This window comes from Carassius auratus, unplaced genomic scaffold (assembly GCF_003368295.1).
Source record: "Carassius auratus strain Wakin unplaced genomic scaffold, ASM336829v1 scaf_tig00214790, whole genome shotgun sequence".
Taxonomy (NCBI): Eukaryota; Metazoa; Chordata; class Actinopteri; order Cypriniformes; family Cyprinidae; genus Carassius; species Carassius auratus.
Window position 1 is genome coordinate 66,357 of NW_020527805.1, and position 26,699 is coordinate 93,055.

The 26,699-nt window shown below is 34.4% G+C and overlaps 3 protein-coding genes across 3 annotated transcripts; 1 reads left to right on the plus strand and 2 right to left on the minus strand.

Moving 5' to 3' along the window:
• Positions 1-795: 795 nt before the first annotated feature.
• LOC113092957 (BTB/POZ domain-containing protein 9-like) lies at positions 796-8,182 on the minus strand. Its single transcript, XM_026258760.1, has 11 exons — positions 8,021-8,182; positions 6,997-7,186; positions 5,819-6,182; positions 5,030-5,297; positions 4,237-4,459; positions 3,849-3,968; positions 3,313-3,422; positions 3,047-3,236; positions 1,876-1,983; positions 1,682-1,760; positions 796-1,571 (listed from the first exon to the last, which is right to left on the minus strand). The coding sequence occupies exons 2-11, from the start codon at positions 7,179-7,181 to the stop codon at positions 1,413-1,415; spliced, it is 1,806 nt and encodes a 601-aa protein (XP_026114545.1). The 5' UTR covers positions 7,182-7,186; positions 8,021-8,182; the 3' UTR covers positions 796-1,412.
• Positions 8,183-9,682: 1,500 nt separating this feature from the next.
• LOC113092951 (lactoylglutathione lyase-like) lies at positions 9,683-13,478 on the minus strand. The gene is made up of 6 exons (XM_026258749.1): positions 13,311-13,478; positions 12,437-12,519; positions 12,030-12,170; positions 11,747-11,814; positions 10,446-10,535; positions 9,683-10,040 (listed from the first exon to the last, which is right to left on the minus strand). The coding sequence occupies exons 1-6, from the start codon at positions 13,377-13,379 to the stop codon at positions 9,949-9,951; spliced, it is 543 nt and encodes a 180-aa protein (XP_026114534.1). The 5' UTR covers positions 13,380-13,478; the 3' UTR covers positions 9,683-9,948.
• A 6,022-nt stretch (positions 13,479-19,500) lies between these two features.
• Positions 19,501-26,579, plus strand: zbtb8os (zinc finger and BTB domain containing 8 opposite strand). The gene is made up of 7 exons (XM_026258746.1): positions 19,501-19,793; positions 20,328-20,352; positions 20,656-20,777; positions 22,763-22,845; positions 22,920-22,972; positions 24,696-24,732; positions 25,949-26,579. Exons 1-7 carry the CDS (start codon positions 19,712-19,714, stop codon positions 26,033-26,035), a joined length of 489 nt encoding a protein of 162 aa, XP_026114531.1. The 5' UTR covers positions 19,501-19,711; the 3' UTR covers positions 26,036-26,579.
• Positions 26,580-26,699: the final 120 nt, after the last annotated feature.

The window sequence follows — 26,699 nt, forward strand, 5'->3', positions numbered from 1 at the left end:
CCTTTTATTTTAGTACAGTAAATAATCATCTTGAAATATTATTAGCAATATAAATGTCATTCTTACATTAACTTTAGAAAAATCATTGAAGATTTCACAGCAGACAAGTGTATGAAAATCTGAAGCTGGACATTTTATACTAAATGCACTTTTACTTGGTAAAGAGTTTGAAATATCAGATGACAGAATGCATAGACAATGTTAATAATTTAGAGGGCCAAGAAACTTGCATATCAAATATAATGCAGTAGGTTTTATAGGGTTATGCCTTTTTTTCAGCAGGTTACTGGCATCCCACTAAACTTCTCACTTTGTGTATGTCTGTCTGTCTCTATCTTCCTCCAGCCTTTGGGGAAGTCTCTTGATTGCGGCGAGGAAGTAGGGTGCGTCTGTTCCTGGTTGCTTAATGATGGTGGAATTATTCTGTCACTCACCCTTCCGTCTGATTAAAACTTAGTATTTACCAAATCTCCTCAGAGAGGGAAGCATGCTAATATGTGATTTGACTACAGAGTCTGTGTTGTGTGTCACCATCACTTGACAATAAATCAGCCCCAATTCAAACATGCATTATAAAAAAACTCACATCATTTGTGAACATCCTAAACAGAACCAATGATTCTTATTTGGTGGGTTCTAACCCAAGTCTGTACTAATGTTGTTCAGAAAGAGCAAGGGATAAATGCAAACAATAAAATGCAGCTACATAATATTGCATTTTATATTATAAGTTAAGATAGCAAAATATAAAAGGCTTGGCAACTTTGGAAAGGGAACAGAAAACGATCATATCTTTTGTTGCTGATGTTGAAACTTTAGTGCAAACTGGCATTTTGCAGAAGTTACGAATACAAACATGAATTAACATTTACATTACATTTATGAATTTAAGCTATACATTTTTTTTTTTTACCAGTATGAGTGTTCCCTGGGAAACGAACCCACAACCTTTAGCACTACTAACGCAATGCTAAACCTATATAAATCTATATACATCACACTTCTGCTGTTATATTACAGTAACATCAGTTTTACTATACAGCCTAAAATTCTACTGTTAATAATTTTGCATATATTTGTGCCTATGCAGTACATGGTGATTTAAAAAAATATATTTTTAATTTTCATGTACTTTTCTATTACAAACATTTGTAAGATGTCTAATAACTGAGAGTATTTAAAAAACACTAGGTCTGTAATACTTTTATTATAATGTTTTTTAAAGTTATCTGAACGTAATAAAATAAGTGCACGTGACAGTCATTCTTATATTCACCATCATCTTATAATCAGCTCAAGTATTTTCTCATTATAAATATAAAGAGTTCTTTTTTTAGCAGCACGTAACCTTGAGAACACAACTTTTCAAGATGAGTGTCTCAAGTGTGTCTTTTCATACTTCCATCCACAGTCTATATAGGCGGAGACATGGAGGGTTTTTGGGACATCAGGCTCTGTGAATTTGAGTTCTGGGAGCTGCATTCTGGTTTGAGCTGATCTGGTCCAGGTCTTCCTTCTTTAACAACCATGTCCACCTGTGCGGGGCACTCAAAGTGAACGCAGTGGAAGACCTAGCGGAGAAAGCATAGAGGAATATGTTCATCCGATTTTCCTTTTTGGGTGAAGTATTCCTTTGAAGTGAAGCTGGAAAGAGTCACAGAAGTGTCCAGAGAGCACTCACCTCGTTAGCTGTGTTTTGAGTTCCCACAATACGAATAAAGGATGCAGGCTGTCTGTCAAATGTTAGAGTCTGCCACGACCTGTAGGAATTACATGCGAAAACAACTTTACAATTATACATAAACACTGGGAAGATATAACATAAAAATGATAAAACAGGTGAATAATGAGATGATAAAAAAAGAATACACTGACCTACACGCCACCTTAGTGCAGTCTACAACTCTCACCCAATGCTGCTGGTCTGTGGACAGCTCCACGTAATAACTATAGCTCCTCTCATCACAGTCCCATAACAGCAACCTATAAACACACAGATTTCAAGACAGAGTCAAAACATCAGTTCTGAAAGGCATATCAAGGGTAAATATAACTTGAAGGAAGGAAAATTATTCCTTTGAACAAAAATGTGGATGTCTAGAAACTGTCCAAAGTAAAAATGTAATTACAAGCCAGACCACATTAAATACAGGTTAACCTGTAATGAGAAAAAAACTTGTTCATTCTCCCACCAATTATTCTTGTTTATAATCCCACCACAACATGTTAAGTCAATGAAAGTTCAAGAGAAGTTTAGAAACCACACCCAAAAGACCTAGCACACTTCTGCTGTTATGCATTTACAATGTCAGTTTTCCTATTACGGTAAGTCTTGATGTTAATAATTTAGCATTACTCTGGGCCTCTACAATTCATGGTGATATTAATCAGGTTTTATTTTTATTTAAAGTTGAATCTGGGGTGATTTTAAAGAAGATTCTAATTTACTTTTGCTTACTCTTCCAGATGTTCTCCAAATCATAATTTTGTCAGTAGGATTGTCATTTTAGTCTTGAGTCTGTTTAATGTTTTAGTCTTGCGGCTACGTTTTTGGCTACACTTACCTTTTTGATTTAGCATTTTAAAACTGAGAATTTTCTACTGTACTGTTTTTATAGTATTATTATGTATTGTCTTATTGAAATGTTTTTTTCATTGTCCCTGGTGTTTAATAGTGCTATGTAAATAAAATTGAAATTTTGAAACTGTGTGTATTGTATAATTTATTAAATTGCCTTGCTTTCTTTTTTTTCTATTTACTTCCACTGTAAGTGCTTTTGGTTCCACTGTAATTAGATTTGAGATCTGTGGCAGAGCAGGTTTTTTGACAACTAACGGATTCAATTTCTGTTTGTTCCATTCACTGTTCCAATACTTTTATGATACTTCTGTTTAATTTTATGAGCTGGACAGAGTCTGTGAATTTACTTTATTATCATCTAAGCATAATTTTTTATGTTCATGCCGCATTGACATGAGTGTGAATAAATCATGACAGAATTATAACCTTTAACTTCTACTGAACCCTGAACATAAGCTCTCGTACCGCATTGAGCTCAGCATGTAAGGCTGAGCGAGCTGGATAACGATGGCTCCAGAGCCCAGCTGGTGGCAGGTGTATCCCGAGTCCCAGTCATAGTGGCTTGTGTCCCCATTGAGCAGGGCGTTTCTGCTGCGACTCACACCCTCGATCACACTAGCACATCCCTGCACGGTCGCCACGTTCTCTCTGGGAACTGCAAGGAGACATGAGTTTCAGTAGCCAAGCTGATATGTAGGAGTAACTTCCTGAAAATAAAAAAACTACATTACCCAGAAGGCCTTTCTCCAAGGTAAAAGGTTGGTGTGTGTACATGCACTCCAGAGCCACTAAGTGAAACACTTTGTTGACAGTGTTATGTGTCCCTACAACACGAATAAACCTGAATAAAAAAGCAAACCAGAGATGTTAACGAACGCAGACAATAGTTAGCAATATAACATCTTAAAACACAGTAATTCTTTTATGTGTTATGCATGAGATTAATGCATTAAATTGAACAAAAGTAATAGTAAAGGTTTTTAAATTGTTATTTCAATGAAATGCTGCCGTTCTGAACTTGCTATTCATCAAAGAATCCATTACATTTATATTCTACATACAAATGTGCATACAAAAATCACACTTTGGGGATTTTTATATCACTGGGCAAGAAGTAAATCACCTGGAACAAAAATTTGATTTGTGAATGCAAAAGCTCTTTTTTGCCTTGCCTTCATTTCAATGTAATTGTCTTGATGTTTTCAAAAGAGGAAGTTGTACAACAATATAATGTTTTTCAAAGATGGTTTTGTGTAACATGTTGTACCTGCAGACTCGTGCTGGGAAATAAAGATGCTGCCAGGAGCGGCACAGGGACTTGGAGTGATCCACCACACGCACCCAGTCCAGCTCATCCATAGACACCTCGATATAGTACGAGTATGACCTGCAGATAAGAGAGAGAAATAATATGCCTGCATGGTACATATAACAAAAAGTATATTGCATATTTAAAATGAGCCAAGTTTAACAAGGATGATGATTAGTTATTGTGCCTTGTATCCAAAGCTATTATACAGGTGGAACTCATCAGCATCTATTCTCATTCCCTTTAAATTATATGAAAAAGAGAAGCATAAAAAATCTCTTTTGTGTTTAGAAAGACATAAAGGTAATTAATGTTGGAAGGATTTATTTCTTTAATATTGCATTACCTGCTGTCCTTGTCCCACAGCAGTAGACGTATGTGGTTGATGATGAAGGATTGACCCAAACGGACCTGGATGCCAGTGGCCCGTCCGTCTTCTTCTATGGGGTGTCTTGAGAAGCCATGGTCCAGATCATAGTTCTGCGTGTCTCCGTCCAGAAGAGTAGACTTCATCTCACCCTTCACCACCACAGCGCCGTGCTTCATAGTGGCAATGTTCTCCTCGGGGACTACAACACACAGCACAGCAGTGGAAACATTTGACATTTTTGATTAATGGCACAAATTTCCTTTTGGGGTGGAGTATCCCTTTAAAGAAAATAAAGTATTACCTCAAATTTAGCATAATAAATTCTTTATATTTTTCGGACTATAAGTCGCACCTGAGTATAAGTCGCATTTATTTAGAACCAAGCACCAAGAGAAAACATTACCATCTACAGCCGCGAGAGGGCGCTCTACGCTGCTCAGTGGTAGACTACAGGAGAAATGAGCAGCATAGAGCGCCCTCTGGCGGCTGGAGACAGTAATGAGACGGTTCAAGTCGCAGGACCAGCCAAACTATGAAAAAAAGTGTGATGTTATTACATTTTTACATAAATATGTCTATTATGGAACAACATTATTTCACCCATACTTTGACATTTTATTTTCATATATATAATTTGAAACATTAAAGCAGACACTCGATGTGTATAAAAATCATTTTTGTAATTGAATTTGATGCGGACGCCAAACTGTGACGTCTCCTTTTTGACCTATGTATCTACAGACTGATGAGCGGAGAGAAGTAAACGCACTGAGCATGCCGCGGTAGTTGAGGTCCATGTCTCTGCTCTCCGAGCGGGTCTGTATGGCATCTAGCAGGTCGTCCGGGCTGAGGAGGCCCGAGGGACGAACCACATTCAGCATTTCCGAGAGGGTCATCAGGGGCAGGCGCACTGCTGACATCACTTCCTTTGCCTCTGGGCCATCACCGTTGTGGTGACACCAGCGACAGAGGGCCTGAAATATCTCCTTCTCACTTGCAGCGAAGGAATCTCTCCTCACAACAGTCAACAGGGCAGACTGCAGAGAGGAAGAAGAGGAAGAACAGCCATGTTATCAGTGTTTGGGAACTCTTTACTCTGAAAAGTAATGTATCACAATATTGCATTACTTCCTAAATAAAGTAACTAATTACTTAATGACTTTTTATTGAAAGTAATGCATTACGTTACTTTTGCGTTACTTTTTAAATCTGGGCTGTGCTTGCTTCTTTGCTTTTAATATAAAAAGTTATATTTTTGGCAAATGTAAAAGCCCTTTCCCACCAAAAGCCTCAGGATGAAGGAAATGTAAATTCCCATCTGTACAGTAGAGCACAGAAGAAGAAAGCTCAACACTCTTCAGCAATTAAAAAAAGAAGAAATGTTAACTTAGATATTTTTTTGTAAATTAAAAAGTAATGTGTTACTTTACTAGTCACTTGAAAAAAGTAATCTGGTTACATAATTTGCGTTACTTGTAATGCGTTACCCCCAACACTGCATATTATGTATTGATCATAACCGTTATGTTTTAAAATTATCTTATTTTCTATCACTCACCTTTGAAAGTGTGAGAAAGCCGTCTGACTTCAACACTTCGATGGCGTTACGATCCATGTAGGCCATGCAGGCCTCGGCCAAGCCGTTCAGACAGTACAGACTAGCCACGTCAAACACCAGACAGATGTTTTGTGTGCTCAATAAAGTGCGGAGAAACTCACATATGGAGCCCTCTAGTGGTTGGAGGCCATAGCGGTGCGCCAACCCCAGGAAATCTAACAGAGTCTCTTCCCTGGCTGCACTCAGAGTGGCTCGGCCCGTGTACAGGTACCGCAACAAGAGAGAAAACGCCTCGGCACGTGTTTCCTCCAACCTAACCTCCGCCTGGTCCCGGGACTCTCTCAGCCCTCCATACAGCAGAGCTCTGAGGAGTCAGAACGAAAAAGGTTGAGATGAAGGAAGAATTTCACCAAGGTTAGGTTACAAAGCCTATTTTATTAACAAGAAATTAATATTCTACAAAAACTCTCTTTGCAACACTGACACTGTTATGTGGCTCAAAATGTGTCACTCATCAATATGTGTAACAAAATGATTCACAAAGAATAGCTGATGTTTTTATAATGTAAACAAAGCTCTTGTAATTTTTATTTTATTTTATGATTTTGTGTAGAAATATTTTTGAAAATATAAGCATCAAATTCTCATTCTAAATTGATAATTAAATCCTGATGCATTTACAAATTTAGGTAATACTTTACAATAATTTGTAAACTTGTGTTAACTACATTAACGATTGAAAAACACATTTCTAAGCCATTTATTAATCTTAGTTCATTTAAACACTTTCTCATACATTATTACTTTTAAAAGTTGTAGATGTTGTGACCTGAAATAAGATGAACTAGTTATATTCATATTACTTTACATTAACAAGATTAAGAAATACTGCAGACAAATTACTGTAATATTACTGTAAAGTGTTACCAAAATCTATTAATGTAGCTTCAGGTGACCCAATTCTATTTATTAACAAATAACTGCATCACATTTGTCTCATTATTTCTCTAAATGTTAAAAATCACACAGAAATTTGAATTTAAAAAATGGATAAAGCATGTGTTTTATAGAATGACCCAGCTTCACTTTGGTACCATGTGGATTCTGTTCTTATCATAAGCAATTTTTTATTTCTCTCAAGAAATGTCTCAATAGACATGCAGCATCTCTCAAATGACCTGAAATACTGGCAGCGGGCCGCTAGAATGACTCTGTGTGCAGGAAAGCGCTTCTCCTCCACCACGAAGGTGACATCGCTGTACTCTTCACCAGGAACTAAAGCGCCGAGCTGCTCTGAAAGGAGATGGAGGTGATCGATCTCAGACGCGGAGCTCAACGGACGAAGAGGATGACTGTCGCTCATGATCACTGTCGGAGAACAAATTTGACAATGAGAGATTCCTACTGGACAGGACATTTTTTTTGCTATTCATAGGTCTTAATTATCAGTTTTCCCCCTTCATCGGTCACTTTCTATACTGTTAGTGTATTTATTTTAAAAATGGTTTAAGCTGGTTTGTTTTATTTTAAAACACTTAATCATAGTTAATACAATTTCACAAAAAACATGTAATTTATAGATAATAAATAATTTATAGTTTGATAAATATTAGTTAACACTCTTAAAGCTTCAAATACGATATACATAAAAGAAGAAAAATGCATAAATGGTCTAATCACTTTGATTAAACACCTCAGCACTAAAGATATTTGTCACTAAATCAACATATATCAGAACATCAATGAGATCATTCAATGTCAGTCACAAGATGAATGATATATTGCTCTGTTAGTTAGTTAAAAACTATTAAATAAAGCATGATTGCATTAGAAAAATGTGATGTTATCATAGTGTTATCATTACACACTTCTTATTATATTTCCTTGCATTTCTACATAACACACATGTACACACAAATATCATCTATCGTGTATTATATATATATATATATATATATATATATATATATATATATATATATATATATATATATATATATATTTCCTATTTACTTATTTAAATTTGTATTTGTTTTTATTATATGTGTCTTGTCACTGTCATTCTGTTGCACTCTGGAAGCTTCTGTCACCCAAACAAATTCTTCGTATGAGTAAACATAGCTAGAAATAAAGTTATTTCTGATTTCTGATTCTGAAAACTCAATCATAACAAGAATATGTCTGTATGCCAACAACACTCACCCACACTAAGGCAGATTCAAACTGTCTCCGGCAGAATATACCTTGAAGAAACCTTTATTGATTCCAGTGAATATATGTCAAATATATACTTAAATTAAATATGTTAAATACACATTTGTTTAGAGCTACGGCTCCATCTGTTCCACGGCATAAACACCTACCGGATGTTTTTAAGGTAGCCGCCAGCCGGACGTTACGTGACGTGTTAATGACGCAGCGCCTCTAGTGGACGGAGGAGGAATAATGCTTTACATGCTCGTGAGAACCAGAAAAAAAATTATATATATATATATATATATATATATATATATATATATATATATATATATATATAAAGCTAATTTTAGCCAAACTTTGTATAAAGATGATTCTCCAGAATTCTTTTATGAAAGCTATAAAATAATGATTTGATAATACTATTTTTATGGAATATGTGCATAAAATGTCCATAAAAGGGTATTCCAATTCTATACAATGTATCTAATTTGAAAATTAATGCGTTCAAACCATAATGAAAAAAGAAATGTAATAATGGGAGTAATAACCTGGCAACATTTTCATAAGAATATCTCATATTTCATAGGAATATTTATCTATCATTTCTTTCCCAATTGAATTGTCTCCCAACATGCCATTTGTCCTGGTGTCCTCTACGGAAGACATGGATGAAAATGATGCCCAGTTAAAAAAAAATAATAATAACAATATTCTGATTAGAAACCATCACATTTTCCTCATTGGTTTGTGTACCACAAAGAATATGACAATTGGCCAAATTTCAATGAGAATTAAAACATATTTTCATAAGATTGCTACAGTTGATCATTCTGTCGATATTAGTCATATTTGAAGACAAGGGAAAGGGAGTGTTTCCAATCAAACTTCTAAACATCTGATATCTCTGAACAGGACATCCAGACTTAAAACTGAGATTCACTAAAATATAACGTCCTCTACAGAGAACAGAAGTCACGGCCTGTCCCAGGACGATATCTGTCATAATTACATGAATAAATATAATAGGACGAAGTTCTCTTACAATCACAAAGAAACTTGAATTTGCAGGAGTCTTCAAATAACTTAAAGTTAAAATATGCATTAAACAAAACTTTTATAATTAAGATGTTATAAGCCATGAATCTCAGCTCAATGTTTCATTGTTCTTGCTGCATAAAATGAAGAAGGCTCAAAAAAAGGGGGCTTTACGACTAAAACCTGATCTGCTCTGGCAGACAGACATTAAACTAATTTTAATAGTTTATTTGGAATAACTAAATTGATACCGCTTCTCAAGAGGAAGAATGCTTATGTTACCATCTGTCTTGTTTATCATGACACAAATTTAAGAACTGGTTGGATTGCTGTCCAGCAAGATTCCTAATTTTGCCAAACCCCATTTTGTAACCACACATGAGTGTTTCTCAGCTTTTCCTGACAGCCAACTCTGCTTGAATTTAACGTACATCAGCTGTTTGAGTACTGAACCTTCTTAAACCTGGTTAAGCGTAAACCACGTGTTCTGACATGTTTGCTGCTCCATTTCCTTTAAGTTGAATTTTAAATGGGGTATACATACCTAGATTGTATCCTCCTGAAACAAACATACTACAGACTTCTTCAAATAGTCAACAACAACAACAACAAAAAAAAAGAGACAGAAAATACTTGCTTTACTTTATTTTAACAAATAAAGACAGTTTTAAAGACTCTACGGAGGGGTCTGCATCACTTAAAAAAATATTGCATTTTAGTCATGTAAACATTTAGGGTTAGGGAATGTTTTTTTTTTTTTTTTTACAATGTAAATGTCAGATATCGTCAGTCTTGATTGTGCAATGCTTTCCATGCTGTCCACAGAAAAATCCCCCATCTGTCCTTGATTATCAAAACTAGTGTCTTCTGATCAGGTCACAGCCGGACAACAGTCTTTAAGAAGTGATGGACACCATGTTGTTGGGGCTGAGAATCTCAATCCAGTAACCATCAGGATCCTGAATAAAGGCCAGGCCCTTCATTTTACCTGGCAAGACAGACACAATTGAACAAACATGAAATAAATTAAACAGCAAGTACTTCAGTAAGTTCACTGACACTGAATATCTGGAAATCAAACACGGTTATTTTGCATTTTTAATCCAAGTTTATTTATTAAACAAAATACTATTACATGTAGAAAATGTGCATACTGTGCACATTATATACAGTATATATATATATATATATATATATATATATATATATATATATATATATATATATATATATATATATATTACATAATGCAGAAATAGTAAGAGTAGTATGTTAGTATGCTATTGAGAATACATGCAAATATAAAAATTCTAAATTAGCAATTTCTGTGACACTAAAATAGTTTGTTGCAGGTGTGATTCAAATAATCCCAGGATAATATAAAAGAAATTACCATCATCTGGCTTTTTTACAAAGGTCACTCCATTCTCTTCAAACAGCTTGCAGGCAGCATAGACATCCGGTACAGCAATTCCAATATGGCCTAAGACAAAAATTCATCTTTTTCATATTTTAGGTTTGATGATGTAATACAGAGATAATGCATTATTCATTTATCTAGGACTTTATTTTCACATATCTGCAATGATTTTGTTGGTGATATAAAATAATGCATGAAAAAATGTATAATGCAACATCATGAATGTCACAATGATTTCCAAATGACTTGGGTTTCACAATCCTTCCTTTGTTAGTATAGGGAGCATTAACACGGATGATTTATTTGCATCTCTAATTTAAATTTCAGAAGCCAAAACTGAAGAGGAACTAAATGTGAATTTGAATAGTGTGCATTACTGATATTGAAAAGTCCACTGAAGTCCCGTGTGAAATTTTAGTGCAATAAAATGTTGTTGAAATATATGTAAGTATTTAGCAGTTTAGCACTGTATACTGATATTGAACTGAACTGAAATTTGGAAAATATGCCCTGAATTTTATTTTAAGTAAACTTTTGAATTTACTTTGAAAAAACTGCTGTTTAGCCAAAATTATGGTTTCTATAAATTAATAATAAGCATCCTTTTAGGCTGGTTCAGTGCAAAAAAAAAACAACATAAAAATACATAAATATAAAAATATATCTTATTGGAATGTTAAATACACTAACAGTCAACATTTTGGGATCAGTACATTTTTTTTTTCAAAGAAATTAAAAATTGTATTCAGCAAGGATGTGTTTAATTTATAAGAAGTGATAGCAAAGATTTATATTGTATAATAAAAATTTATATTTTAAATAAATGCTGCTCTTTTTAACTTTTTATTCATCAAAAGTCCTGAAAAATATCACAGGTTTCAAAACTTTTTTAAGCAGCACAACAGTTTCCAACACTAATTAATAAATCAGCATATTCTAATAATTTCTTAAGGATCAATTCCTTAAAGACACTTTATATTTGAGTAATGGCTGATGGAAATTCAGCTTTACATCACAGAAATAAATTATATTTGAAAGGATATTAAAATAGAAACTTTTATTTTATATTGTAATATGCATTTTCCAAAATTACTTACTTTTTTCTGTATTTTTGATCAAATAAATGCAGCCTTGATGAGCATAAGAGACTTCTTACCAACTCTTACTAATCTCAAACTTTTGAACAGTAATGTATATATATATATAAATTACAGATGTATAGCCCAGCGTGACTATAAAAAAGAGAGAAATGTTGTCATGCATGTTATATTTACCAAAGCCTCTTGGGTCTGAGTTGCCGTTGTGGTAAGACTGGCTGTCATCTGTCTCCGCGCCCCAGTTACTGATGAAAGAAAACAGTCAAGTGAGAAATACAGAATGGCCCATAAATCAGCCTCACACTTTAGACTTCTGTTAGAAGTTCAGTTTCACAGGATCTGCACCGACATCATTCAGCTCAACTTGTTCGGATTTTTACATGGCTCATGCTGATATCTAAAAACCAGGAAGGTTTTAATCTGTACCTTACAGCACACACACACAGACACACACACTTACTGTGTGAGCTCTATAGTGGCTCGACGGGAGAACGTCCAGGCTGTCTTCTCCTTCACATCTGAAGGAATCTCTTTCTTATCCTCATAACCCAGAAAATACTGGGAGAATCGCATGGAGGGGAAGTCAAACTTCTGTAACAGCCTACAATCACACGTTCACATTACAAATACTTCAATGCAAGCTAGTGCATCCAATTTACACGCATTTTCAATGCTTTCTACTACAACATTTTACAATGTCTATTTTTTTTGTGTGCATGATGAAAATAAGACTGAAATGTTTTGTCGAAACATTTTTACATGCACAGTACATACGGATATTACAAGTAAAACCTAAATCTAATAAAACCTCAAGCGAATCATATCAAGTCTGAATTCTAATTTTTAATAGGGAAAAAGCTCTCTTACGTCATTCCTAGTATGCGTGTGTAGAAATCAAGGGATTTGACCGGATCCTTGACCCGCAGCATCGTCTGCTGCATCATGAAGTCCTACAGCAGTGGAATGAATGACGTTCAGGAAGAACATAACGTAAAAGATGGATAAAGTGAGGAAAAGAAATGATAAACAGAGGCATCCGAAAGTCTGAGAGTATAATGGGAGGAAAAGCATTTTGAAAATAATTTTAAATAATGGTTTAGACTTCTGAGAAACACTAAATTATTAATAGAATTCCATTTATTCAAACAATGTCATTTTCTATTCCCTATGGATGTGCTGTTACGAATTATGATTATAATTGATCTCTGATTTAGATGTACTTTCACAGCATCTCTTGGCTTAAAATTGCACAAATTTGATTAAGATTACGACAAATGGAATGGAGAAAAATTGTTAAATATTCCTGATATTACTAAGTTTTCCATAATGAAAAGTTTGTGGGTGTTCTTATTGGTAATATTTGTAAGTATGCACTGCTCTGTCTGTGACTGGACGAGCCACAGGTCAATATTTCATATGTGTGAAAAGTCAAAGGTCTTCCTTACTAACTAAATCAATCTGCAGTACAGACAGAATCAAGTCTATCTTGGTTGTCACTTCCATATGACTCAGCAATACAGCACTTACAACATACAATCTTCACAAAATCAGCTGAGAAACTCACAGAGACTGAGAGATGCGGGTAATCAATGTAAAATAACTGATATCAGAGAGATGCTCTGAATCGCAGAGTTTGCCAGGAGTGGTCAGAGTTATAAAGTAGAACAGGGAAATGAGCAACGAGCTTCGTGTTTGATTGACAGGTCTCGCCCAAATTCTGGACTCAAGTTCAGCGTCTTACTTTAGTGATGGGGTTTCCTTCTTTACACGCAGCGGCAGCCGCTTCATTCGTCAGTCCGTGGTCGGTCATTTTCGGGTGCGTTTCGGCTTGATGGTCACTTGGCGGCTCACTGACACTTCGGCGGGCACAGGGGGCGTGGTCATTGCGTAAGGCGTCAGCGGTCTGACGTAACTGTGGGAGGGGCGATAAAATAACTGAGCTGCTGTAATTTTACGTTCCTTCCTTTAGAGAGCGATAAAGTGTCTTATACAGTCAAACAAAAAAATTATAAAAAAAATATTCAGACACCAATTATCGATATTTTTTTATTAGAGGGTGAAGAACAGTAGTTCATATATTTAAGTGAGGATAGCAAAACAAAGTAAACTGTGACATATTATACCCAAAAATTATTCATACAGTGGACTACCAGTAAAAGTGATCCAAATAAAATGTGGGACAACAATTTATTCAGACACTTTAACCTGACATGTTTTTGCTTAAGTGTTATTTGACATTATCTATGTTAATTTCTTCTGACACAGTTTAACGTCTTAAACTGTTCTTGTCATATGTTATACCACATTTTATAGGTTCTTGTATTTTATTTCCATTTTCTAAACTATAGTGAATAAATTGTGATAATGTGTGAAATGTTGAAGGTGTAATAATAAATAAATAAATAAATATCTAAATACATTTTGGTTTGAATTTACATACTAAAAAAGAAGAGCCAAAATGGTTAATGAACTAGGCCAAAAATATCATCCTTTAAGACATCCTATACAGATCCTTAAAACTAACACATGTGACCACATTGAAAATACAATATTGTGTGTGTGTAAACTGCTCAGGGTATGTGGAGAGTTAAGAATGAAGATAATAAAAAAAAAGGAAAAAAGAGGAATTTGATTAAAAAAGATTATTTACAAATCTGATAAAAATGTATTTGTATTGACGCAAGTAGAAGAACATGCAGGTAAATGTAGATATTGTGAAATGTATGTGTGTGCATCTTTAAATATATTTTACAAATGTAATTTTGAAATAATAAAAATACAGACACATTAAAAAGTGCATTTAATTCTCCATCTTGACACAATAAACCTTAAATGGCAATAAATTAACTTAAATACTCAATAGGTGGCTTCTTTATTTTTTTTATTTTTGTTTTCCCTGACTCCCGTAGACTCCTTCAAGGCCTGTTAACCTTAAAAGCAGTTACTCTTGAAACATCACACATGGCTTGTATCATACGAGCACATTATTTCACTAATAAGTTCTCATGATGTCCTTGCTCTGACAGCAGCACGGAGGAGGATGAGAGTCAGAGGGTCAAAGTTCAAAGTAACTTAAATACAGCTAAGAGCTCTATTATCAAACTCTAAACAGCAATATTGGAGTTTGCTTAAATCCTCAGACTTTACTTGTTGGGGAACTCTAAAACTTTCTTAGCCATTAACTCTTCCATGTCTTGTAGGATCCAATCTTTCCTGTTGTAGGTCTGTATCTCATGCTTAGTAAGATGTCCTTCCTCTGTCACATACAAGGTTGCTGTTTTCTTCTAGCATTCTTCCTCTACACATCTCCACTTGAGGTTGCAATACATTTACATTTACGCATTTATCAGACGCTTTTATCTGAAGCGACTTGTAGTGCATTCGGGCTGTACATTCTTTTACCAGTATGTGTGTTCCCTGGGAAATGAACCCACAAGCTTTGGCGCCACTAACACAATGCTCTACCACTGAGCCGCAGGAACTATACAGTCTAGCCAGCCCACTTGTCAACCCTTTGTGGTTGATTACAAAGCATGACGCTCATCTAACTTCATAGACAGTAAAGCTTAAGAATACAAATGATTTAAAATGGAAATATACAATTATCAATTATAAAACCTTTGCAGCAGTATTTAAATGTAAACCGTACAAACAGAAAACAAGGTAATAAAACAATAAGGGTGAATTTAGTTTTCCATGTTCATTTGTACTGGGCTACTTTTTAGTTACAGCAGCTTTCACTGTGTTGCTATGAAGTCAGTTGTGCAGACAATTTTGGAGGCAGAGACAGACTGTTGGGAAGAACTTAAACTGCTGGAATAAGGATTTTTAAAGGGTTTGTGAAGGAAAACTTGCAGGTCAAAGGGAATTAGTGTTTAAGTGCATGTATCGCCACAAGGATGCATATAATACTACCTGCCTGAAATCGGCAGGTGTTCTTCAGGTGTCAGAGTTGGGATGCTGGACAAGTTAAACCTACAAAACAAGCAACATTAATCAAACATGGTGGTGTCAATACTCAAGAAGTAACAACGCAAATCAGAAATAAAAACAAACAATTCCTTCAATAATTCTGAAATGTCAAACTTTTTCCACAATTGCTGAAAACACCTCAATGTGTAATATAAGGTTAAAAAATTCCGTCATGTCCAAATTTAACATGAAGAGGGGTGGTCCACTGAAATATATATATACATTTATATTGAAAACTTTTTTTTTTTTTTTTTTTTTTTTTTTTGGCAGGTGCTGTTCCTGGCAGTAACAGAGTTGGACTTGAGGAATGCAGTTCGGAAGCATTTAAACAAATAAATAAAACCAATAATGAATTTCCTTAAGTTCACTGTTGGTTGTTTTATTTGTTGAAATAAATAAAACAATGTTATCATTTATCCATAATGTTTTAATGTTAAGTGTGATAACATGCTCTTGATTTCTATTCGATTTTTTTCTTTAAAATATCTTAATATCTTTACAAAAATATTTACATATATATTTACATTTTTGTATTTTTATTATCTGAAACTGTTATAAATTTCTGATTTTAATCATAATACTTATATATTTAAGTGTATTGTATTTACTTGATTTTATTTTGTCATTAATTATTTTGTATTTGTATCATTATGTATTGTCTTACATTAGCCAAGTTGTTAAAATTATTATTTTTCTATATAAAAGCTGTATATTTCATTTGTTTGGATGGATTTCCATTTTGTTGAGGTATATATTTAGGCATTCATTAGCTGTATTTGATGACTGGTCTATTCATGGGCTATGGTTGGAAGTCTATTCAATTTTCACTGACAGCCCATATTCAGCCTTGTTTTAGCAGACATCTGGGCTGTGTTTAGACGGCTTATAGACAAATCATTTTGGAACGCATTTTGTAATCAGACTTTTAACAAGAGTTCAGGAAGTTGAATAATGTGTCATCATTAAAGTGATCAAAGCTGACCATGAAAACAGTCAAGATGCCAAATGCACGACAAAAACTTCAAAAGGCTACAATTTCAGTGAATAACAGATAGCTTTGTGTAGGCTACTGCTGTAAACAGGAAGTCTATATTACTGCAGAGTACGAATTAGATTTTTCAATAAGCCCATCTGCTATTTTTGCTATATATTTTTAAATGTGTCGATTGACAAAATCAAATGCATAATACATATAAAAAAAAATTAAGACACTAGCCTACATGTTATTTGATATAAAAATTAATTGATAATAATTGTTTAAATTAATATAATAATTTATACTTTTGACTCATCCCTTTTATTAAAAATTGTTTAACACTAAAAATACCTAGACAGTCATAACAGTCATTCTGTCCGTTCATACTAGACTGAACTGAATGCATTATATATATGTATGTATGTATATATATATATATATATATATATATATATATATATATATATATATATATATATATATATATATGTATATAATAGTTAAATTAGAAGCTTCTTTTGAGGTTTTACCACTTTCAAAGGCTCAAATGTGAAGTGCAGATCTTATTATAGTTATTTTATGGTACATTTTGGAATAAGAACTTGCATAATTAATTAGCATAACTGCACAAGTTTCATAGTTAATAAAATCTTTAAAAACAAATTACATTAGCTATTCAATAGAAAGGAAATTCAGAAAAACGGTGTCAAAGGTGTATGGATTTGTATTCGTAATCTTGCCCCTTGGTATAAAGGATAAAATCTGCTGGCCCTCGTCACTATCAAAGTTGCTCTTCCTTATATTATACAAGCAGAATGATTGCTATGAAAGGATCGAGGCAATAAGCGCTTGCAATCATTGTGTTCTTTTTAGCAATAGTTACCTCCAAAGAAAGAAGTGAAGCCATCTTCATTATTCAGGAATGGCAGCAGGTTGGTGTGTGAGAGCATCTGCACACACACTGAGGAGAAGACTTTTGGACAAACACCTGTTGTCAAGAAGGGCAGCAAAGAAGCCACTTCTCTCCAAGAAAAAACGTCAAGGACAGACTGAAATTCAGCAGGAAGCACAAGGACTGTTAAAACATTTACTGAATGTTGAACGTCAGAGGTTGTGGTGCCTTGAAAGTCCTCACATTAATCCATGTGACTACCCAGAGGAAGTGTGATTTACGCAACAGATGCTAATAAGAGCGTGTCTGTGTCTCCTCTCCACCAGTTGCTTGTTATTTTGCCAGAGAGTTTGGGGAAATGAAATGTTTTTGTTTATCTTTGATGACAGAGATAACTTGATAAACAATGAAGCTGACAACTTTATTAATGGCTGTTTCTGAGAAATTCTTTGCAACGCATGTCAACAGGAAACATCAAAAAAATGTTCAGATCAAATCCACATTACATAACTCCTAATAACTGTATGTCCTCCAATGTATCAAGTAGCTATACTGGATATCAAAGTGGCGCTGAACATTATTTAATATTACACAAAATGTAAACCCTCTGTCTGTATTGCAAGTGTACTATACTCTCATTTAGCTTGGAAGCAACTTAAAACAGGAAAATGACAGCTCAAGCGAATCAAATTCATGAATTAGATAGTGAAAGAGAAAGAAAGCAGGTTAGTAGACCAAAAGAGGAGCAGAATGATTTATTTCTTTAAAATGGTAATGATTACATTAATTGCAGAATCGGCTCATGTGTTGAACCCAATTAAAATAACTAAAGCTCTTAAAAGAAGTGGTTGGCAAGACTGATAGTGCAAGTAAGATATGGCAGATTACTGTTGTTGTGTCATGGTAAGAAGCAACAAAAAGCTGCAGTAGGACTGAAATCTCTGCTGGGAATAAAAGTATCATGTACAATGATGGAGGAAAGGAAACGGGTGAAAGGAGTGATAACAGGGATAAGATCTGAGGTTTCAGTTGAGTCTATCAAATAAAATCTTCTATCAGGGGCAGCAGTAGTAGATAAATTAAGTAGAAAAATTACCTGAGAAAGTGTATCTAGGATATTTGAGTTACATGGTACGACTGTACATTCCAACATCTATAAGATGCTTTAAGTGTCAGGAGTTTGGTCACGTAACTACAGCACAGTATGCAATGGAAAACAACGCTGTGCTAGATGTGGAGGAGAGCACGAGTCAGAAAGTGCATGCAGTGAACCCAAAATGTGTGATTGTGGAGAAAACCATAGTGTGGGTTATGGAGGATGTAAAGTAAGAAAGGATGCTGTGAAAGCACTAATTATATGAGTATCTGAAGGAGCATCATATGTGGAAGCTTTAAACAGTGTCCAAAAAAATCTGAAGACGAGTGCAGGAAAAATAGAACAGGTGTAAAAATCCTCTACAGTGGATGAACAAGTAATTATAGCATAATTTTTTAATGGGTGCCTGCTCATGTTGGAGTGGAAGGAAATGAGGAGGTAGACAAGATAGTGAAACAGGCACACAAACACTATATGTACCCTTGAGTAAATCAGAAATGAAAGGTTTCATTAAAATAGCTGTCAGAAAGATATGGGAAGAGAGATGGGATAAAGCTAACAAATGGCGACATTTGTGTTAAATTATATACATATATATATATATATATATATATAAAATATAATTATTATATATACATAATATATAAGTGATTTCAATATATATATATAAACAAGTAGGCCATGTAAGAACTGCTAATAGTAATAGATATCTCGATTCGAAATTGGACATTCTGCATTTAATAAATCACTCCAGATGACAGAAAGACATGAATCTAGTTAATCTAATCATTGTGGGGACTTGTACTAGAAACTGTAGAGCATGTGCTGATAGGGCATATGAAAAGGCATTCATGATATTAAAAGACATTACAGAATGTGTTAAAACAGTTGTCATAAAGGTTATAAAGCTCTTATTAATTTTCTAAAAAGAACAAATGTACAGTATATAATAAAATTTTAGTAAAAGGATTACATGCTTGATATGATCGCCTCCAAAAGCTGGTTTGCTAACCGCCATAAAACATAAAAAGAAGGGAAATTAGTAGTTTAACAACAAGGGAATGGGACTTTTACGATGAAAATGAAACCAGAAGCAAGTGCACTCTTATGTCTACAGTTTCTGCCTTCGCACTGCATGACTAGCATGTTATCACGGAAAGACCAGTTACAGAACATTAAAATCACTTACAGAAGAACCGCGGAACAATGAATGACCGCGAACTTGATCTCACAGAAGCGCAAAAAGCTACAAAGTCAAAGTATCCTCCCATCACCAGGAAATACGAGTGTAAGTGGATTCGAGTTCACTTTCTATTCCGCATGTCATGTAAATCGAGTAGAACACAAACAAAACCTTCTGAAACTAAATGTAAAAGCGCTGGAAATACAAACTTGTAACACATACTTGTCATACATAAGAATCATATGTAGGTTAAGTCATGAACGATACAGAAACGCACTTTAGTAGCAAAATGATTTGAAGGCTCATGAATATTAATTAGATCACGTGATACGACGGCGTATTTGACGTCAGCACACAAAATAGTATCATTTCAATTTATTTTGTATTATTTTAAAATAGTTTCATTACAACCATCAGATTAATAATGCGAAATGTGTATGACGTAGGAATGGAGATAACGAGGCTTTTCGAAAATGTTTGAGTCACTGAAACACGCCCACACATCTATAGTGATGTCGAAACATACAATACAGTGTAGTAAAAAGTTTCATTCTGTGATTGTTCGGTGTTTTCACTTTCACGCTTATATTTATATGGGTTAGCAGCTTCATTAAATAAATATTCGGTTTTCTGTTCCAGATCTTGATCATACTGCAGATGTCCAGTAAGTATTTGCCTGTGACTAGTGCACTGTTACTTAAATCAAATGCAAAAATAACAGGAAATGTCAGAAGATGCACTAATGGTAAACACAAAAACAAAGAGAGAGTCATTTTTAAGGATATGAGAGTAATTCCTGAATCACTTTTCCAGTGCCACCAGAATCTTTTTCAATGCTTTCAACATTCCTTAACGCGTGACCAAAGTTTGGTCAATGTATTATGGTTGGTTACTCGGAATGAATGGAAGAATTAATGTGTGAGTGTTTGCAGCATACCTTTGAGGCATTCCCGGTTTTTCACTGTAGGATTCATTCATGGGGTGATTCTCTGGAAGAGGCGTTTGAACAGTGTGCAATGGGGATGTTTGGCTACATGACGGACACAGAAACTGTGGAACCCATTGACACTCTAGAAGTAGAATCAGAAGGTGAGTCAATTCTCAGTCATGTACACACAGAGTTCAGTCATTTATGGGAGTGATGACCATTTTTTACAACCAAATTAAATCCTGAAAAATTCAGGTTGTGACAGGCGGATTTACAAAAATTCTACACAGTGGTACAGAACTAGTTGTTAATGTTGTATTTTAACATGCACCAGAGATGTGTCTCTCTTCTCAGGAATATAAGCTTTCACTTACTTGTCAGAAAAAAAAGAAAGAAAAAAATCACTAAACAGGCCAATTATAAAACTAAATAAATCCAAATGCTATAAATTGTCCAAAATATTGAATAATGCCAAAATACCTGCCCACATTAATAAAAACATAAACCTGATTTCTTTATAAACCTTTACCAATCAACAAGCCATAAGAACCTTCTAAGGCAAAGACATGGCAACACAAGAGCATGCTCTGAATCAGTCTTTTAAACAACAAACACAATGAGTCTTTTAACAGTGGTTTAGGTACCATTTAAAAAAAACAAAAAAACCACAAGTCTTAAATAGCTGAAAAAAAAAACATGAGAGGCCAAGGTGTTAGTCATTGCAATTTTGGGAGTGAGTCATGTTTCATACACATGGAATTGTTTAGACCCGTATTTAAATTAATTTATCATTTCTACATCTTAAAAGCTTTGAGGTCTGACCTCATTTTAAAGGTTGCAAGTTGTCTACACAGTCTAGAAAAAATATAATTACATAAATGAAGTAGATTCTGTCATCAATTACGCATCTCCATGTTGTTGCAAAGTGGTATGACCTGCTTGGGAGTGGCAGACACTAAAATGAACATTTAAAGCTATAAACATGACTTCATATGACCAAAATATATTGCATGAATTATAAAAACCACATTTATAGAGCTTTATTACTCTGTTTGCCTTTTATTCAGCACGATATTGAAAAATGAAAGAACTGTTTTTGCTATTCAACAGTAAAATGACATTGTTCTTTTTTTTTATTTTATTAACTTTACTGGATATATTACTGACTCCAGCATTAAAGGGATACTCCACCCCATAATGAAAACTTTGTCATTAATCACTTACCCCGATGTTGTTCAAAACCTGTAAAAGCTTTGTTTGTCTTTGGGACACAATTTTAGACATTTTTGATGGAAACTAGGAGGCTTGATACTGTCCCATAGACTGCCAAGTAAAATACACTCTCAATGTCAGCGTACGCTCTTCTGGATCAGCAGAACCACAAGGATATTTTTTTTAATGTATATTTACACTTTGATTTGAAAGAAAACTGCTGAAACAGAACAGCGTAAGCTGCCTGCATTCAGGTCATAATCTCCAAAATGGTGCTATGCTGATATGGAGAGAAACCGAGGAGATGAATTGTTGAATAAAGTCATTCTTTTTGTTTTCTTTGTGTACAAAAAGTCTTCTCATCGCTTCATAATGTTACAGTTGAACCACTGATGGCAGATGGAGTATTCTGATGATATCTTTCATACTTTAATGGACATCTAGAGTGTATTTTACTTGGCAGTCTATGGGACAGTCTCAACTGGGACAAGTCTCCCAGTTTTCATTAAAAAAATATCTAAAATTGTGTTCTGAAGACAAACAAATATTTTACGGGTTTAGAACAATTAATGACAAAACATTCATTTTGGGGTGGAGTATCCCTTTAATTGCTTGTTTGGAAATTGTTACTGTTGCTTCTATATTTGTTATTGTTGCTTCTATAAGTTTTAAATCATTTAAAATAGTTTTATTAACATAATTTAAATTTAAAAAGCAAAAAAAAAAAAAAAAATAGAATAGAATAGAATAGAAAAACCATAAAAGCTGACATCATATTTTTGAGTTTGTTATGCAAAGGAAGGGCTTGAGAACCACTTCTTGTCACAAGAATTAATAAATGTAATTTTGTTTTCATTATTTGACAAACCATTGTGCCAGGGCTGATACATTAATGACAGTAAAGGCGTGATGACCCTTTATCTTGTTGTTTCAGGCGAAGACATGGAGTCACTCCTTTTTCATTTCTTAGATGACTGGCTCTTTAAATTCAGCGCTGATATCTTCTTCATTCCCAGGGTATTGTGCACACATTGGCATTAGATTTCCATAGTCTTTTCCTTTTCCCAACAACCTGTTGTTTTGTATTGCAGGAAGTGAAGGTGTTGCACATTGACCGACTGCAGTACAGAATCCGCTCGATAGGGTGAGTCTTTCGTTGTACGACCACGGAGCTCCCACAGATGCTCAGCCAAACCACTGAACACTAGCCTTTTGTGTCTGAACACGAATGAACTTCTTGGATGTTGAGCAGGTGTTTTTTTTTTCACAGCTTTCAGACAGGCTTGGTATTCATAGCCAGACAGGAAATCTGGTAAAAAAAAAAAGATTAGCAAAAATATTGAACTGTAGCCTAGTGGAAATGGGCTGGATCTTGTTTTTTTTTATTTTTTTTTTTTTTAATATATATAATGCCATTTATGTTTTTGTTAAAGGGATAGTTCACCCAAAAATACAATTTTGATATTTATCTGCTTACACCCAGGGCATCCAATATGTATGTGACATTGTTTCTTCAGTAGAACACAAATTATGATTTTTAGCTTCAGTCTTTGCTTTCTCTCAGCTGTACAATGGAAGGCAAATGTTAACAGAATCTATGAGAGTGAAAAAAAAACACACAGACAAATCCAAATGAAACCCTGCGGCTCGTGATGATACATTGATGTGTAAGGACACAAAACGATCGCTCTCTGCAAGAAACTGAACCGTATTTATAAATGGGGTTTTAATTTTTTATTTTTTTTTTTACCTCTGTTCGGTTCACGCAATGACCGAACTGTTAGAACTCTTGTGAATGCGCTTCACAGCAGCAAGTGCATGAGGCTTCTTCTTCTTGCATTATGGCAGATCGCAGACTTATAAGTGCATTGCTGTCACATCTCTCAAATGGATCTCTCATCAGTTTCAGTATATATAAAAAAAAAAAAACAATTTCTAGATTTGCCATATAGTGTGTGTATTTCTTTACTTGAGTATACTAAACATAGGTTTGTTATATGCTCTTTTGCTATAGATTGGAGACCCTATTGGTTCAGATACTATGCAACATGTTATTATCAAGCTTTACGTATTCATGCATCTGAGAATGCAGCAAAAATAGAGACGTTGACTGAGAAATGGCTAAAATGAAATGACTGTCTTCACATTCATTGTTTACATTTTAGCTCTGTGCATATTGGGGGGAAAGCAGTGGGTGAGGAAAGAGCTTCATAGGACTTTCATTTTGACTGAATTTCCCGTTCATTTGACTCACATGGAAAAAAATCAGTAAACTTTCACTGCATGCTTTCCTCTTCTCAGAAGGAGGCCCCACATTCTCCACAAGGGTCTGACTTTTCCAGCTACAACCTTTTAGTAGTGTGTAAACAGTCTGGAATTTCAGTTCAGAGTCTGCCTTGCCTTCTGAGAACTACAAATATTAAATTATCTTTGCCTAAAATAAATGTTAAGGGGATAGTTCATCCAAAAGTGAAAAAAGATTATTTACTCCGCCTCTTGCCATTCCAAACCTGTATGAATTTCTTCTGGTAAATACTGAAAAATATATTTTGAAGAATGTGGTTAATCAAACAGTTTCTGGTCAAATGTATGGTTCTTTAAAAAAAAAAAGTTATTTAAAAGGTTCTTTGGGGAACCAAAATGTTTTATTCTATAGCATCACTGTGAAAACCCCCCTTTTTTAAGAGTTACTTTGTAAGTCATTTTTGGGAACTGTACCTTTAAATAAATCTGCATTTAAATTCAACAGCAGCATTTTGAGAAATTCAGGATGGGGCCTTGATTCCCTCTTCAACTGATTCCGTATGTAGGATTCTTTCATGTTGTGTGACTGTTGCCAAGTTTAATTCATTTTTTTTTTTTTATAGGTGGGGTGAAGAATTTAACCTGAGTAAGCATCCACAGGTATGTTCCCCATTGGTTTATGGCTGTCACTCTGTTAAATAAACCCATCTGTGCTTTATTTGCTTTACATTCAATTTCTGCTGAATCACATCTACTGTAGTTAAACAGTAGCACATTTATTTGCCAGCCACTTGGTAGTTCTAATCATAGGACAGTTAAGATTAGGAAATTGCTAATAAAGCACTGCTTACAAACTGCAAATCTGTGAGCGTATCTGTCACAAGTCCAAGATGGACAAAAGGGAGCAATAAAAACCACATCCTGTAGTGTGATACAATTTAGTGGTGAATGACTTCAGCTGTTTTTATGCAAACTAGTCCTGAGCCAGATTCTCTATTAGAACTCTAGTATATCTGACCTGGGCAGGAAAGTTCACCCAAAAATTTAAATTTGATGAAAATGAACTCACCCTCAGACCATTCAAGATGTAATTGGAACAGATTTAGAGAAACCTTTTAAAGCTAATTTTATGATGCAGTTAATGCCAGATTTAATTCCATAAAGTCTTCACAGATTTCTGCCTTTCCCCATTCAAGTGGTTAAAAATAATCAGATTGGCTAGTGCATTATGTGACATAAATACTGTTATAAATTGTTTCCTTCAATTTATGATTCTGTGAATATTACCTTGAGCTATAGTAAAATACTTGTCTGGGGAACCCATTATCAGCAGATCCATTTAAATAGAGTAAGTAAACGAGTGATAGGATTCACAACCAATGTTTAGTCAAACGGTCATGCTCCAGATTCACATAACTGGAATGTGGTTATGTTTAGCCTGGGCTTATTAAACCCAAAAATGAACTTCTACAGAACATTTACTTATCCCAGAGGGCATCCAAGATGTAGACGAGTTTATATCTTCAGAACAGATCTGAAGAAATTTAACATTCCATCACTTTCTCACCAATGGATCTTCTGAAGTGAATGGGTGCCGTCACAATGAGTCCAAACGGCTGATTAAAAACATAATAATCCACAAAAAAATTGATCATTGTTATGGAGAAATGTAATCATATTTTAGCTGGAAACAACACTTTGATGTAAAAAAAAACAACAACAACATTGATAATGGATTTATTACAGACTCGTGTAGCTGCACAAGATGTTAATTGATTCCATTTGGTGCATAAATTAAACATGCTTTTGTTTAAACCGACAACAGACTGCAAATATGTTAATGCTTTTATTTAGAATTGATTTTCCTTTTTTACAGGGAACAGAAGTGAAAGCAATCACCTACTCTGCAATGCAAGTACATGACATAGAGAAACCAGAGATCTTTGTCATCATCGATATTTAAACATCAAAAATATATTAAATACACTTTAATACCTCGTGTTAATTTACATGATTTTTAAAGATTGTACCTTCTAGTTGGAATGGACATGTGAGGTGAAGGTGTCATTTCTGTAAACTATCGAATGTTATGTGGATTGTGGATGGCTGAAATACCATTTTGTTTTTTGGTCCGATTTTCATTCTTAATAATAATATTAATGATTGGAAATATGAAAAAACACGTAACCCAGAAACACTCATGATCTGAAAAATACTTGTTTAATTTGCTTTTGGTTTAAATTATTTTCTTTTTTTAAATCATATACAACACACTTGGTCAAGCTCATTGTTTATACTCAAGCTAAAAATGAAAAATATATATCTTGTTAATATTAATGCTACAATGAAAGTAAATTCGAGCAAGTCTGTGCATAGTGAAAATCTTCGTACAATGCGTACAATGAGTGTTTTGTCTTGAATATTCTTTGTGATATGCATATTTCATAAACATTTGTATAGTCAATGTTTTAAAATATATCACTCTTCATTGAGCTGTCATTTTTAAAGCTGAAGTGTATAATTTCTTGAGTAAGAAAGATCGAGTCTTTTCTTAAATTCAAGCTAGGGGTGATTAGCGGGGTCACACTATTGTTTGATGTTGTCACTTTAGGTTTAGAATAACATTG